At 36.4% G+C, this 12308-nt stretch overlaps 2 protein-coding genes across 4 annotated transcripts; one reads left to right on the plus strand and one right to left on the minus strand.

Annotated features, from left to right (window-relative positions):
• Window positions 1–1907: 1907 nt before the first annotated feature.
• On the minus strand, window positions 1908–3848 carry LOC139822102 (coiled-coil domain-containing protein 97-like). Its single transcript, XM_071793670.1, has 4 exons — window positions 3753–3848; window positions 2597–3666; window positions 2082–2247; window positions 1908–1996 (listed from the first exon to the last, which is right to left on the minus strand). The coding sequence occupies exons 2-4, from the start codon at window positions 3514–3516 to the stop codon at window positions 1952–1954; spliced, it is 1131 nt and encodes a 376-aa protein (XP_071649771.1). The 5' UTR covers window positions 3517–3666; window positions 3753–3848; the 3' UTR covers window positions 1908–1951.
• Window positions 3843–11142, plus strand: LOC139822045 (ATP-binding cassette sub-family C member 10). Of its 3 annotated transcripts, XM_071793579.1 has the most exons (18): window positions 3843–3985; window positions 4485–4620; window positions 4709–5470; window positions 5639–5896; window positions 6017–6293; window positions 6373–6596; window positions 6757–6994; window positions 7075–7343; window positions 7429–7659; window positions 7731–7942; window positions 8027–8885; window positions 8962–9188; window positions 9269–9775; window positions 9859–10050; window positions 10116–10359; window positions 10435–10574; window positions 10698–10857; window positions 10945–11142. In XM_071793579.1, the coding sequence occupies exons 2-17, from the start codon at window positions 4486–4488 to the stop codon at window positions 10813–10815; spliced, it is 4893 nt and encodes a 1630-aa protein (XP_071649680.1). In that variant the 5' UTR covers window positions 3843–3985; window position 4485; the 3' UTR covers window positions 10816–10857; window positions 10945–11142. The 3 variants fall into 3 exon arrangements, with proteins under 3 accessions (XP_071649680.1, XP_071649666.1, XP_071649672.1); XM_071793565.1 differs by lacking the exon at window positions 10945–11142 and having other exon boundaries at window positions 10698–10907; XM_071793571.1 differs by lacking the exons at window positions 3843–3985; window positions 10945–11142 and adding an exon at window positions 4185–4204 and having other exon boundaries at window positions 10698–10907.
• The last annotated feature ends 1166 nt before the right edge of the window (window positions 11143–12308 follow it).

The raw sequence follows: 12308 nt of genomic DNA on the forward strand, positions 1-12308 counted from the left end.
TACTGCCACCTCCTCGCTTATCATGCTTTGCTGATACATCAGGAGTAAATTTCCGTGGTTTCGCACCGCGAAATTTACTCCTGATGTATCAGCAAAGCATGATGAGCGAGGAGGTGGCAGTAGGTATCCCGAGCGCGCCGCGCCGCGCGGGTGTTGTCACCGCGGCGCGGCGCGCTCGGAATACCTACTGCCACCTCCTTGCTTATCATGCTTTGCTGATACATCAGGAGTAAATTTCCGTGGTTTTGCACCGCGAAATTTACTCCTGATGTATCAGCAAAGCATGATGAGCGAGGAGGTGGCAGTAGGTATTCCGAGCGCGCCGCGCCGCGCGGGTGTTGTCACCCCACATTGCCTCCTCGTAATCACGCTGTTATTGGTCAGAGCGTGGGAGCCTACTGCCCCTCCTATGCATACCTGCCAACGCTCTGATTGGCCGTAGGCTGGGCATCCTCGTCGCGTGCCCGGCGCGCCGTTCCAATGGCGATGGGTAAAGTGGGGGTAGCTACTAAAACCTCATCGCTCAACATGCTTCCCGCGTAACAGGAGCGATTTCTGACGACTCCAAACTCGAAATTCTCGCTTTCCTCATATAACCTAGAATTCTTTTCATAATTTTTATGATCTTTCAAACGTCTTAACGAATGCATAATACATTCTTCGCTATTACTTATTAATAATTTAATATTAAATTAATGTGTTTATTAAATTAGTAATGTAATTATATTAATTACTTTTTCTTAAATGATATATGTATGAATAAACTGCGAATGCATCGCAGTGCTCGTGCTTGTCGCCGCGGAAAAGTAAATGATCTAAAATGCGACCGCGGATATATCTCGAGAAATACGTTTATTTTATCATTGTAACGTATTCTTTAATGCGAGGCATGCTCTCTCGAACAATATTAGACACTAAAAAGTTTTTAAATGCTGCTGCATAATGTTAGACAACGAGAAAAAGGTATAGCCGCGAATGCCGACGGGCAACGTTGGACGACAAATTCGGAGCTTCGAAATACGATAACTAAATGAATCGCGAAAAATACGTTTATTTTAATATGGTTATGTATTCTTTAATGCGAGGCATGCTCTCTCGAATGTGATTAGACGATAAATAATTATAAAATGCTGCTGCATAATGTTAGACAACAGAAAAAAGGTAGCGGCGAATGCCGACGGGCAACGTTGGACGACAAAGTCGGAGCTTCGAAATACGATACCTAAATGAATCGCGAGAAATACGTTTGTTTTAATATTGTTATGTATTCTTTAATGCGAGGCATGCTCTCTCGAATGTGATTAAACGATAAATAATTATAAAATGCTGCTGCATAATGTTAGACAACAGAAAAAAGGTAGCGGCGAATGCCGACGGGCAGCATTGGACGACAAAGTCGGAGCTTCGAAATACGATACCTAAATGAATCGCGAGAAATACGTTTGTTTTAATATTGTTATGTATTTTTTAATGCGAGGCATGCTCTCTCGAATGTGATTAGACGATAATAATTATTAAATTAATTTGGTGCCAACAGATAATCGCTCACCGGCTGATCGAACGTTTCCCGACTCCCGTTGCATTGCTTTTCTGCAGTCACGCGTTTATAAAACGCAATTCAACATTTTTTTAATTGGAATGCAAAGCAGAATTTAAACACGTAAAATTCAATAAATATATTGAGACAAACATGCAAAAAAAGAGAAACAAAAAAACTTGGCAATAATAAACTAGAAATAATTTTTATAAATTATTAAACAATTTATTTTTAACTTTAAATTATGAAAAGAATTTTATATTATAAAATTTTATAATTTAATTTTTTAAATAAAAATTATATATTATATTATAAAATAAAATGGAGTAAGAAAGGAAGAGGTGTGGTATTATAACAAATATGTAACCACTTTTTTTGTACAAATATATTTATTGTAACCCAATGTATGCAGGGCTATGTCTGATTATCCAAAGAGTGTGCATTTGTAGGAGTCTGCTCCTAGTGAATAATAAACCTTTCTGTGAATCAATGCATGCCAACACACAAAAGCGAGGCAATTGTAAAGTGTAAAATATTATTTAACCTTCAGTGATCTCATATATATATCCAACTCGTCTTCAGACTCGTTTTGATCATTGCACTCATTAGACGTAAGAACGGTTTCAGGGGCTTCAGAATCAAAATACTTTTCTTCTTCATCTTGATTTCGTAATTCTACATTATCATAAGCTTCATTGTCATCTACAGTGCTGAAAACAAATAATAAAAGTATATAATAAAGTAACTGTTGTATTTAAATTTCTGAGAAATATCATAGCTTTCCATTACTTTTATAGTTGTTATCAGAAATTGTAAAACAATACATATGGTATAAATATCTTTAATTTAAATTTATTTTAAAAATTATTATTTAATTTCTATCTATTATATTTGTGTATTAAGAGATATACGTATATTTTAGTATTTAATCATATAAATTTATTATAAAAATATTGTGTTGATAATAAATTAATTAAATTTATATTAAAATATTGTAAAAAAGGGTCTATAAATATTTATAGATTCTTTATATTATATTTATTGATTAGTAACATATACCTATAATCAAAATCTCTATCTTTACCATCCAGGAAACTCTGATACATGTTTGTAACAAATTCTTGCCTAAGTAACTTTATCTCTTGGTTTGATATTTTACTGCTTCGTAATTTCTTGTCTCTATCCTTATTCTTATCTTTTACTTCATCTAAATCTTCGCCCCATTGGTGACGATTAGGTTTATCAAAGTCCGTCTCGGATACAATGCTGGTTCTGCTATTATCGTCGTTATCGTCATCTGAATCATTCTCCTCTCGTACTTCGTCCTCCTCCTTCTGTTGGGATTTCAAGCGTTTTTGTAATTTGTCCCTCTCGACAGTTTCCATAAGTATATCCACATAATTTGCACTTTGCGTATCAATGGTATCTCTGGCTTTCTTCTCTTCCTCCGTCAAATATTGCCCTACTAAGTGTTCATACAACAATGGATTTCTCTTCATCATTTCACATTCGCTAAAGTAGTCTCCCTTCTCTATCAACGTCCTTAAAGCTTCGTATCTTCTGTTCCTGACGTCGATATGTCGTGTAGAATTATCGAAATATCTCCGCAACCTGTTCACATGATAGACCGTCTCGTAATCCTGACTTTTGCTGAAATACTCCAAGTGCTCCACCTTCAAATAATGTCCAAATTTTGATAGAAACAAGCAGTGGCTCTTTTCCAACAACTTCCCAGCTATGGCACGCTTCTCCTCGAACGTCAGCTCGGGTTCTCCTTTCTGCTGGCTCTTGAAAATCGCTTTGCTGTTAGCCAGATGGTCCAGAAGCTCGTTCTTGAGATCATCTTTCTCCACGTCTGACATAGGAAAGTCCATGCTCTGTTTACTTTCGCTGTTCTTATTCCCACTCAACGGAGAATCTCCCCTCGCTCCTAAAGTCATGTTTTCCTGCCGAATGCTTGATTCTTCGACTTTATTCATCAGAAAGTCAAGTCAAGAGTGACAAATGGAACAAATTGCTATTTGTGTACGCTGACGTATCCACTGCTTTGTGTTGATTGTTGCAGTTAGTGTAAGATTAACCTAGGAGGCACACGAGGGATACGTCTCTCTTCGTATCGCATCCATTTCCTGCGGGATTACATTTGTGTTGCGTATTATTGTTGTTACTGGTGATAAATAAGATAAATGAGATAAATAAGCGTGATTTTCCGTACGTGCGCTTAATTTATCCAGAATGTTTTGCAAAAACTCGCCGGACAGTCGTCACCCAAGGCTGCGTCGCTGTGAGTCATTACCAAGGGAAACATAACCTGCGAGAGCGATCGCCGATGTGAAACTGTGAAAACGCATAACAAAATATTTATGCAAGCGGGAAGGAAACGATAAATACTGCGGGCTTTATTGGTGTCGCGCGTTTCAATATATATGGGAATTCGTCGGCCGGCAGGTACGTTCTCCGAATACGCTGATCGACGTTGTTTACTGATGTTGTAATAAGCCTCTTATCTGTTCCTATAATTGATTATCAATCAAGTAAATCGCCCATGGTATCGTCTTACGGTTTGTCATATCACGGATTTAATATGCCGTGATATATATTTCTTAGTTGATTAACGAAACACTGTCTTATCAGATAAGACAGAAGTGATATAAAAGTTTAAAAATTGTAATAATCTCTTTAAATAAAATAACAAATAATGTTTTATTATATCTATTTTATTGCCATATACTTTTTGCTGTTTGATATATTTTGAAGAAATTTTTCCTCGCAATTTTAAAAATATATGCCTGTAGCAATACAATAGCAATACCATAGTGCTGTGTTTATATATCACTTATATATTTCGGTATAATTTTGGTTCACATTGCTCCATAATATTTGTTTAACCTATTAAAGATAAAGATTTCTTTGTCATGAGTTAATTTTAATTACCGCAATATTGTAGCATGGCGGAGAATTGGTTGGATGTGGAAAGATGGAAGTGGAACTGGACCGAGTTATGTGGACATCGTGGAGGCATTAATCCTTTGAATCCTGAAACCCAAGACCTAAGTGTATGTTTCCAGCAGCTTTGTCTTCAGGTAATGTAATAAAATTTCATCTCACATTAAATGTGAAAAACAATAAATTAACGCAATTGGCTCATCAAGTTCATTTCTCAATTTTCAGATACCAGTATTAGCTCTCATAGCTATAATTTCTGCGTACCATTGTGGAAAAAGAAATACATCTTCGTATCGACAACAGCAGCATGCTTATCATGCTATAAACCTAAGGATCTTAATTACAACATGTCTTGTGATATTGCCTATCATAAGGGCATATATTATTCTGACTAATACTGTTATACCTTTGGTTCATGACGAAGTGCAAGACTACAGCACACCAGTTCCAAAGAGACTGGACACTTCCATTCACAGGAACATAAATTCGTCATTAGAGAATGAAACGGATGTTATAAGCAGGATACGTGATGGATTAAATCACACTCTTAGATTTGTTAAATCAGTTTTGTCACCAGAAGACAGCGTTAAGGATATTACTACGACTCCTGCTGCATTGTATACCAATAATTATGAGTCGGATATTACCGATAAATTTACTTCTGCTAAACCAGTGGACTATCTCGTAGCAGGAACCGAAGGTTTAGCGTGGGTTGTGCATCTTTGTTTTATCTTAAGCTTGAGACGTGGACGCAATCCTAACCCACGTGGACCAGTATTAATAAGAGCGTTAATATTTCTTTTGATTGTTATTTCTGCGCTATTATTACGCAGCCACGTCAATAATAAGCCCAAAGACGATGTTTTGCCAAATTTATCATTGGGATTCAGTATCACCATAGTCACTCTTCTGATATTGTATGCCGTAACATTGATACCTGGTCCTAGTAGGCCAGAACGGATGAGAGCATCATTCCGAAATGCTACAGTAAGTCACTATCATATAATTATCTTGTGTTTTCGTCAATACGCGTTTCTGATTATCCAGAAAATGCTCGAGTTGCAAAATACTTACTTAATTGCCTACGATATCTAATATTATTGAATTATCGAATACGCAGAGATATCACGGATCAGTGAGTGAATGTGTTTGTAGGTAGGAGAACGCACTGCATTACTGAGTAGTCCCTCTTCTTCATACGTACAATTTCCAGAAGAACAGGATCCGAGCTACCTTGGGTTAGCTATGGAAGATACAACTATTATTTCTAAACTTCTATTCCATTGGGTAACGCCGTTAATGGAAAAAGGCGTGAAGGGGCTATTAAATCATTCCGACGATTTATTTGATTTGCCCGATCAGATCAGTACTAATACAATCAGTCATAAAATGGAGCAACGTTTACATAACATGGTAAACGAGAAAGCATAACAATCCGCAGTTTATTCATGACGAATCTCTTTTGAAATATTTTGATTACATGTGATAGTCGTTTCGTTAATTCTCGTAATAATAATAATACTAATGTTGCAGCCGAACACTTCGAATAATGGAATCGAAAATAACTCAGAAATACCGCTTCATTCAAACGTAAAAGTAGTTACAAGGAAAGTGACACTGCTCTACTTGCTGCATCAATGTTTTGGCTGGGAATTTTATGCGGTTGGAATACTGAAGTTTGTCGCAGATTGCAGCTTGTTTATGGGACCAATATTATTAAATAAATTGATAGGTTTTATTGAAGATAAAAAAGAGCCAATTTCACATGGATATCTATATGCATTGCTTATAATATTAAGTGCTATAATTGGTACAAAATCGAACTTTCTGAAATTTCTTAAATATTTGCCACTTGAATTACGATAATAATGTTTTTAATGATGTTTTAGGTGCCTTTTGTAATACTCACTTTACATTTTGGATGTCTCTTGTGGGTTTGAAATTTCGTTCTGCAATTATTACTTTAATCTATCAAAAAACATTACATTCTTCTAATACTGATCTAAATCAAAATTTTAATTTTGGTGAAATCATTAATTTTATGAGCACTGACAGCGATAGATTGGTCAATAGCTGTCCTAGTTTTCATACATTTTGGAGTATACCCTTACAGGTAATTATGTATGGTGTGATATATATTACGATGGTATGATGATATGAATATGAATGTTTTCTCCTTTTATATATAAGGAGAAAATGTATTGTTCTAATTTTGAATGAACTTATTGTCGTTTCTTAAAAAAGGAAGAAACTAAAAATGTTTATATTTTCAGTTATTCGTGACACTGTATCTTTTGCATAAGCAAATTGGAGTTTCGTTTTTAGCCGGTGTTGTGTTTTCAATAATACTAATACCAATTAATAAAATAATAGCAAATAAAATTGGTAAGCTCAGTACTAAGCTAATGGAATATAAGGATCAAAGAGTGAGGCTTATGGGAGAGATATTGCGTGGGATAACTACAATTAAAGTTAATGTATGGGAGGAGCATTTCTTACGAAATATCTTCAGTTAGTATGCGCTTAAATAAATTTTAAGAAAATTTCTTGTTTTTTAGCATCTTTATCTAAATATCTCCTTTTTTATGTAGAAATAAGAGAGAATGAAGTGAAATATTTACGAGGTAGAAAATATTTAGATGCACTTTGTGTTTATTTTTGGGCGACTACACCTGTCGTTATTGCAATATTAACGTTTGCAACGTATGTATTGGTCGGAAATGAGTTAGATGCCAAAACGGTTTTTACCAGCATGGCATTGTTGAACATGTTAATAGGACCTTTAAATGCGTTTCCATGGGTCTTAAACGGCCTTACAGAAGCATGGGTATCGCTTAAGAGAATTCAAAGAATGCTGGATGTATGTATATTAGAATTATAATATAGCATAAAGTACAACGCACTATTACATTTGGAGATATTCAATTTCTATTTTATTAATTTAGTTACCAGATATGGATGCGTCATTGTATTATACAGATATTACGCCTGATGTTGATTTATTGTTACAAAATGTGACGTTGACTGTGAACCGTCCAAGAAATAACGATATTGCTATAAATGCAAGTCCGAAGATTACGAGCACTCCATCTTCAAGTACTGATATTAAAAAAAGCGTTACCTTCGAAGACGATGATGTTTTCGCTTTACATAATATCAATTTATCTATACGAAAGGTAAGAGTAAATTTTGTAAGTTTTTTTCAAATATAAGATATAAATGTTTTATATTAACATATTTTGCACAGGGACAATTGATTGGTATTATGGGCAAGGTTGGAAGCGGAAAAACTTTACTGTTAGATGGTATCTTAGCAGAAATTACAAAAACTAGTGGAATAATAGCGGTTAACGATGATCACAAAGGTTTCGGATACGTGAAACAAAATCCTTGGCTACAACGTGGTACAATTCGAGATAATATTCTGTTCGGGAAACCATATGATCATAACAAATACAAGTAAGTATTAAACATCGCGAAATTAATGCCGATAATAAATTTTTTTATATGTCACATATAATTTGATATTTGCGATTATAACAGGAACATTCTGAATGCTTGCGCACTCACGTCCGATTTGAATTCACTGCCTAACAAAGACTTAACAGCTGTTGGCGAAGCCGGGAATACTTTAAGCGGCGGCCAAAAGACAAGAATTTCCCTGGCTCGCGCTATATACGCAGATAAAGATATTTATTTATTAGACGATATATTAGCGACGTTGGATGTCAAAGTTGCCAGACACGTTTTCCAGCATGTAATTCTGGGCTTGTTACGAAATAAAACTAGAATACTGTGCACGCATCAGACTCAATATTTGGTTCACGCAGATTTAGTTATCGAGATGTCGAAAGGAAAAATTGTCAATCAAGGAAAACCGAGCGACATATTGCCCGACTTGGAAGATTATCTTTTGTCGTCAGATTCCATCGACTACGACATGGACACCGACTCTATAAGGGCGCTACCAAATGAATTTAATCAATCGGAAAAAAATGAGATCGATCCATTACTTGACAAGGAAACGACCGAGAAAGGGACGGTACATTTCTCGGTGTACATGTGTTACATCAATGCCATAGGACGATACTTGGCGATCTCGATATTTCTCTCTATGATTTTGATGCAAAGCTCGAAAAACATTACGGATTTGTGGCTGTCGTATTGGGTGACGCACGTTAACGCTACAACGACTAATTCAACCGACACGTCCGGACTTGGAAAATTGCAACTCTATTACGATAATTACAGTTACCACGATACGAACTATTATTTAATGGTTTACAGCCTGCTAGCTGTATTCAATTCTATTTTTACTTTAATTAGAGCTTTTATCTTCGCCTACGGTGGGATACAAGCAGCCGTAACAATGCACAAGCAACTTTTAAAGATAGTTATGCGGGTGAATATATGAGTTGGAGATATAAAATAATTGTTGTGTATTTCGATTAAGAATTATTGTAAAAATATTGTTTTAGGCAAAAATAATATTTTTCGACATTCAACCAGTTGGTAGGATCATAAATAGATTCTCGTCTGACACATATACAATCGATGACTCTTTGCCTTTTATTACTAACATTTTGCTGGCACATCTATTTGGCTTGGTTGCTACCATTATAGTTACAGCTTATGGGTTACCATGGATCTTCCTCATATTAGCACCCCTTATACCCGTCTATCATTGGATACAAAATCATTATAGGTATTATTGTAAATTTGTACAATTGTATAAATATAATAATTGGTATTTGTTAAAATTCATATTTCCAAATTATTTTCCAGATTAACATCGAGGGAGGTAAAACGATTATCCAGTATCACGTTGTCTCCCTTGTACGCTCATTTCAATGAAACTTTGAGCGGCCTGACGAGTATCAGAGCCTTTCGCACTGTACCTCGCTTCAAACAGGAAAATGAATTGCTGCTAGAAGCCAGCCAGAAAACGCAATTCGCCTCCATAGCTGCCGGTCAATGGCTTGCATTGAGATTACAATTTATCGGTGTCGCCCTTCTAGCCGGAGTCAGCATTATGGCAGTTTTGCAACATCAATATAACATAGCTGATCCTGGTTTGATCGGTTTAGCGATCACATATGCATTGTCTGTAACGGGATTGTTATCTGGGGTAGTGAACTCCTTTACTGAGACTGAGAGAGAAATGATTGCGGTGGAACGAGTCAAACAGTATTTAGATAACGTGCCGACTGAGAATAAAATTGGCGCTAATCCACCTTACGCGTGGCCTAGTCAGGGTGTAGTAGAGTTCAGAGAAGTCGTTTTGAAGTACAGGTAATAACTTTGAACTTTGAACTTTTGATTAAGAGTAATACGTGCTTATGATTTTTGAGAAACATTACTTGTCACATTTGCAGAGATCATTTGGTGCCATCGTTGAAGGAAGTAACGTTTGTCACGCGACCAGCGGAGAAAATAGGCGTTGTTGGTCGAACTGGTGCTGGAAAGAGTTCATTACTAGCTTCTTTATTCAGACTGACAGAAATTAGTTCTGGGAGTATATTAATTGATAACGTGAATATTCAAACGTTGTCATTGAAAGCGTTAAGGTAATATTTAATAAACTTGCAAAGAATGATCATTACATGTTAATTGTAAAAAAAATCCATTCTAGATCCCGTTTAGCTATTATACCTCAAAACCCGTTTCTCTTCTCGGGTACTATTCGAGAGAACGTGGATCCGTTGGATCAGTACACCGACATGCATATATACAAAGCCCTCGAGAAGTGCAAAGTACATTCTTTAGTTTATCGATTGGGTGGATTAGGCGCAACCTTGGACGAAGGTGGCAGTAATCTCAGCGCCGGTCAGAGACAATTGTTCTGCTTAGTGAGGGCTGTGCTACATAACGCTAAGGTACTTTTTATCTATAACGTCGTTTGAGGAAGCTGATCATTCGCGTATTAACCTTGATACGTATTTATCGCTTAGATTGTCTGCATTGATGAGGCTACCGCGAATGTAGATCAAGAGACGGACAAATTTATTCAAGCGACGATAAAGTCTTCCTTCCAAAGTGCGACAGTTATTACCATTGCCCATAGAATAAGGACGATTATGCATTGTGATAGGTATTCCAACTTTCAGATTTAAGCATTTGTTTAATCAATAATTTGCAGACACGAAAGACATCAGTTTTGTAATATAATTATCGCTAGTTTAGGCCTAAAAATCTATTTCTCTTTTCTGTTCAGAATTCTAGTGATGGGGGACGGTGAAGTGTTGGAATTCGACGAGCCAAATTTATTGATTCAGAATGCCGATTCCTACTTTTACCAGCTGGCCAGTCAAGAATTTTCGGATCAAGAGTGATTAATAAGCATATGAAGCAATTTGATTGTACATATGTAATGAGTGCGTCTAGTATTATACATGGTGATTATATATATATATATATATATATATATATAACGCATTGTATGCATGATAGAATGTTTCCAGAGAGACGAATTATTTTCCTATGAATATGACAGGATTAAGTTTTTTTTTCTTAATAAACTAAGAGAGTGAGTGACATCTACAAGAGCGAACATTTTTATTTATGAAATATTTAATACATATTAATATTATGACTATTACTTCTATATTTTATATACAACAAATAAACGTCCAGTAAGTAAAAAATTGAACGTTTTGATCAATCCTTTATAATTTATACAATTTATACATTCAGAGGATAGTCCTTCGCCGAAAATTTCATTAAAACTTTTAGGGATATTGATTTCTCAGGGATTTGCAATAAATGCATTACTCCGAGTTGTACTCTCCGAGATTCAGTTTATCTGAGGAACGCGCGCGACCGGCGCGATTTATATCGTAATTAGAAATGCCCGCAGTTGAGGGCAAACGTTTTACAATAGTGTTTCGCGGAGTTAATTAAAGCTCGGTAGCGCGTGTGCACGTCTTGCGAGCCACGTTCGTGTCTCGGTGTGTGTGCCTCCTGTATTTGCGTGAGCTCGAGGAGCGGCGCAATGTATCCCGATGATATCCGGTATTCAGCCATTCGACGTTTCCGCGCGTTTACAAGGCGGCGAAAACTAATGAGCTATAGTACCGGCTAATTTGCTCCCCGTTTTTTTTAATTGCCCGACGTTTAGCAGGATATACACCCCGCTATGTCGGCACGTCGACGAAAACGAGATGTCTCGCGCATTCACGTCGTGCCGACTGAATTACGAGAATGCGAGAGAGGTATGGGGCTGCTTGGGTCGGAAAACAAGCGCGATTCACGGCGCTAATGACGTCGTTCATTTTACACGATCGGTCGGCCTTCCGCGGCTTTCCGCGATGCAAAAAACTCCTTGAATAAGCTAAACCCCGCTTGCTGCCGCGGTCAAGAACTATTCTCAATAAAGAGAATTTTATCGGAAGAATGAATTAACTCCGGAAGTTTGGTATAAATCACGTTTTCAGATTTTCAGATTTTATCGGCAAAATTGAAGTAAATTACTTCGGCAGTATTCGGAAAATTATATACATGATATTTTGCGTTACATATTTAATAGCCATTTAAAATTAATTTTAGTTTAATTGGTCTCTTTAGTTCGTTAATATTGAAAATACATTTCCATAATTGTTCTGTTATGTATGTGGGAACATTTATTTTTTGTTTATTTTATTTTCATTAAAATCCGAAAATTCGCGGAAAAACGTCTCGAGCAAAAGTTAGCTTTTTGCTGCGTATTTTATGAACTGTCGCGGATATCGGCGCATGATATAACTCGAAGATAAGCCTTGCTTTTAAACCAAAATTGCCTGTGCTTTGCGGCGGGAGCTCACGTGTCTCAAAGGGAACTCCACGACTG

Source organism: Temnothorax longispinosus, chromosome 1 (assembly GCF_030848805.1).
Source record: "Temnothorax longispinosus isolate EJ_2023e chromosome 1, Tlon_JGU_v1, whole genome shotgun sequence".
Taxonomy (NCBI): Eukaryota; Metazoa; Arthropoda; class Insecta; order Hymenoptera; family Formicidae; genus Temnothorax; species Temnothorax longispinosus.

What these genes read in the sequence shown, in the direction of transcription:
- LOC139822102 (XM_071793670.1), bottom strand. Translation starts at nt 3,516, where the DNA reads ATGAATAAAGTCGAAGAATCAAGCATTCGGCAGGAAAACATGACTTTA. An exon ending in GATAGAGATTTTGATTATAG is followed by an intron (nt 2,248 to 2,596) that starts GTATATGTTACT and finishes ATTTGTTTTCAG; the next exon opens with CACTGTAGATGACAATGAAG. An exon ending in TATATATGAGATCACTGAAG is followed by an intron (nt 1,997 to 2,081) that starts GTTAAATAATAT and finishes ATTATTCACTAG; the next exon opens with GAGCAGACTCCTACAAATGC.
- LOC139822045 (XM_071793579.1), top strand. Translation starts at nt 4,486, where the DNA reads ATGGCGGAGAATTGGTTGGATGTGGAAAGATGGAAGTGGAACTGGACC. An exon ending in TCCAGCAGCTTTGTCTTCAG is followed by an intron (nt 4,621 to 4,708) that starts GTAATGTAATAA and finishes CTCAATTTTCAG; the next exon opens with ATACCAGTATTAGCTCTCAT. An exon ending in TATGATCATAACAAATACAA is followed by an intron (nt 7,943 to 8,026) that starts GTAAGTATTAAA and finishes CGATTATAACAG; the next exon opens with GAACATTCTGAATGCTTGCG.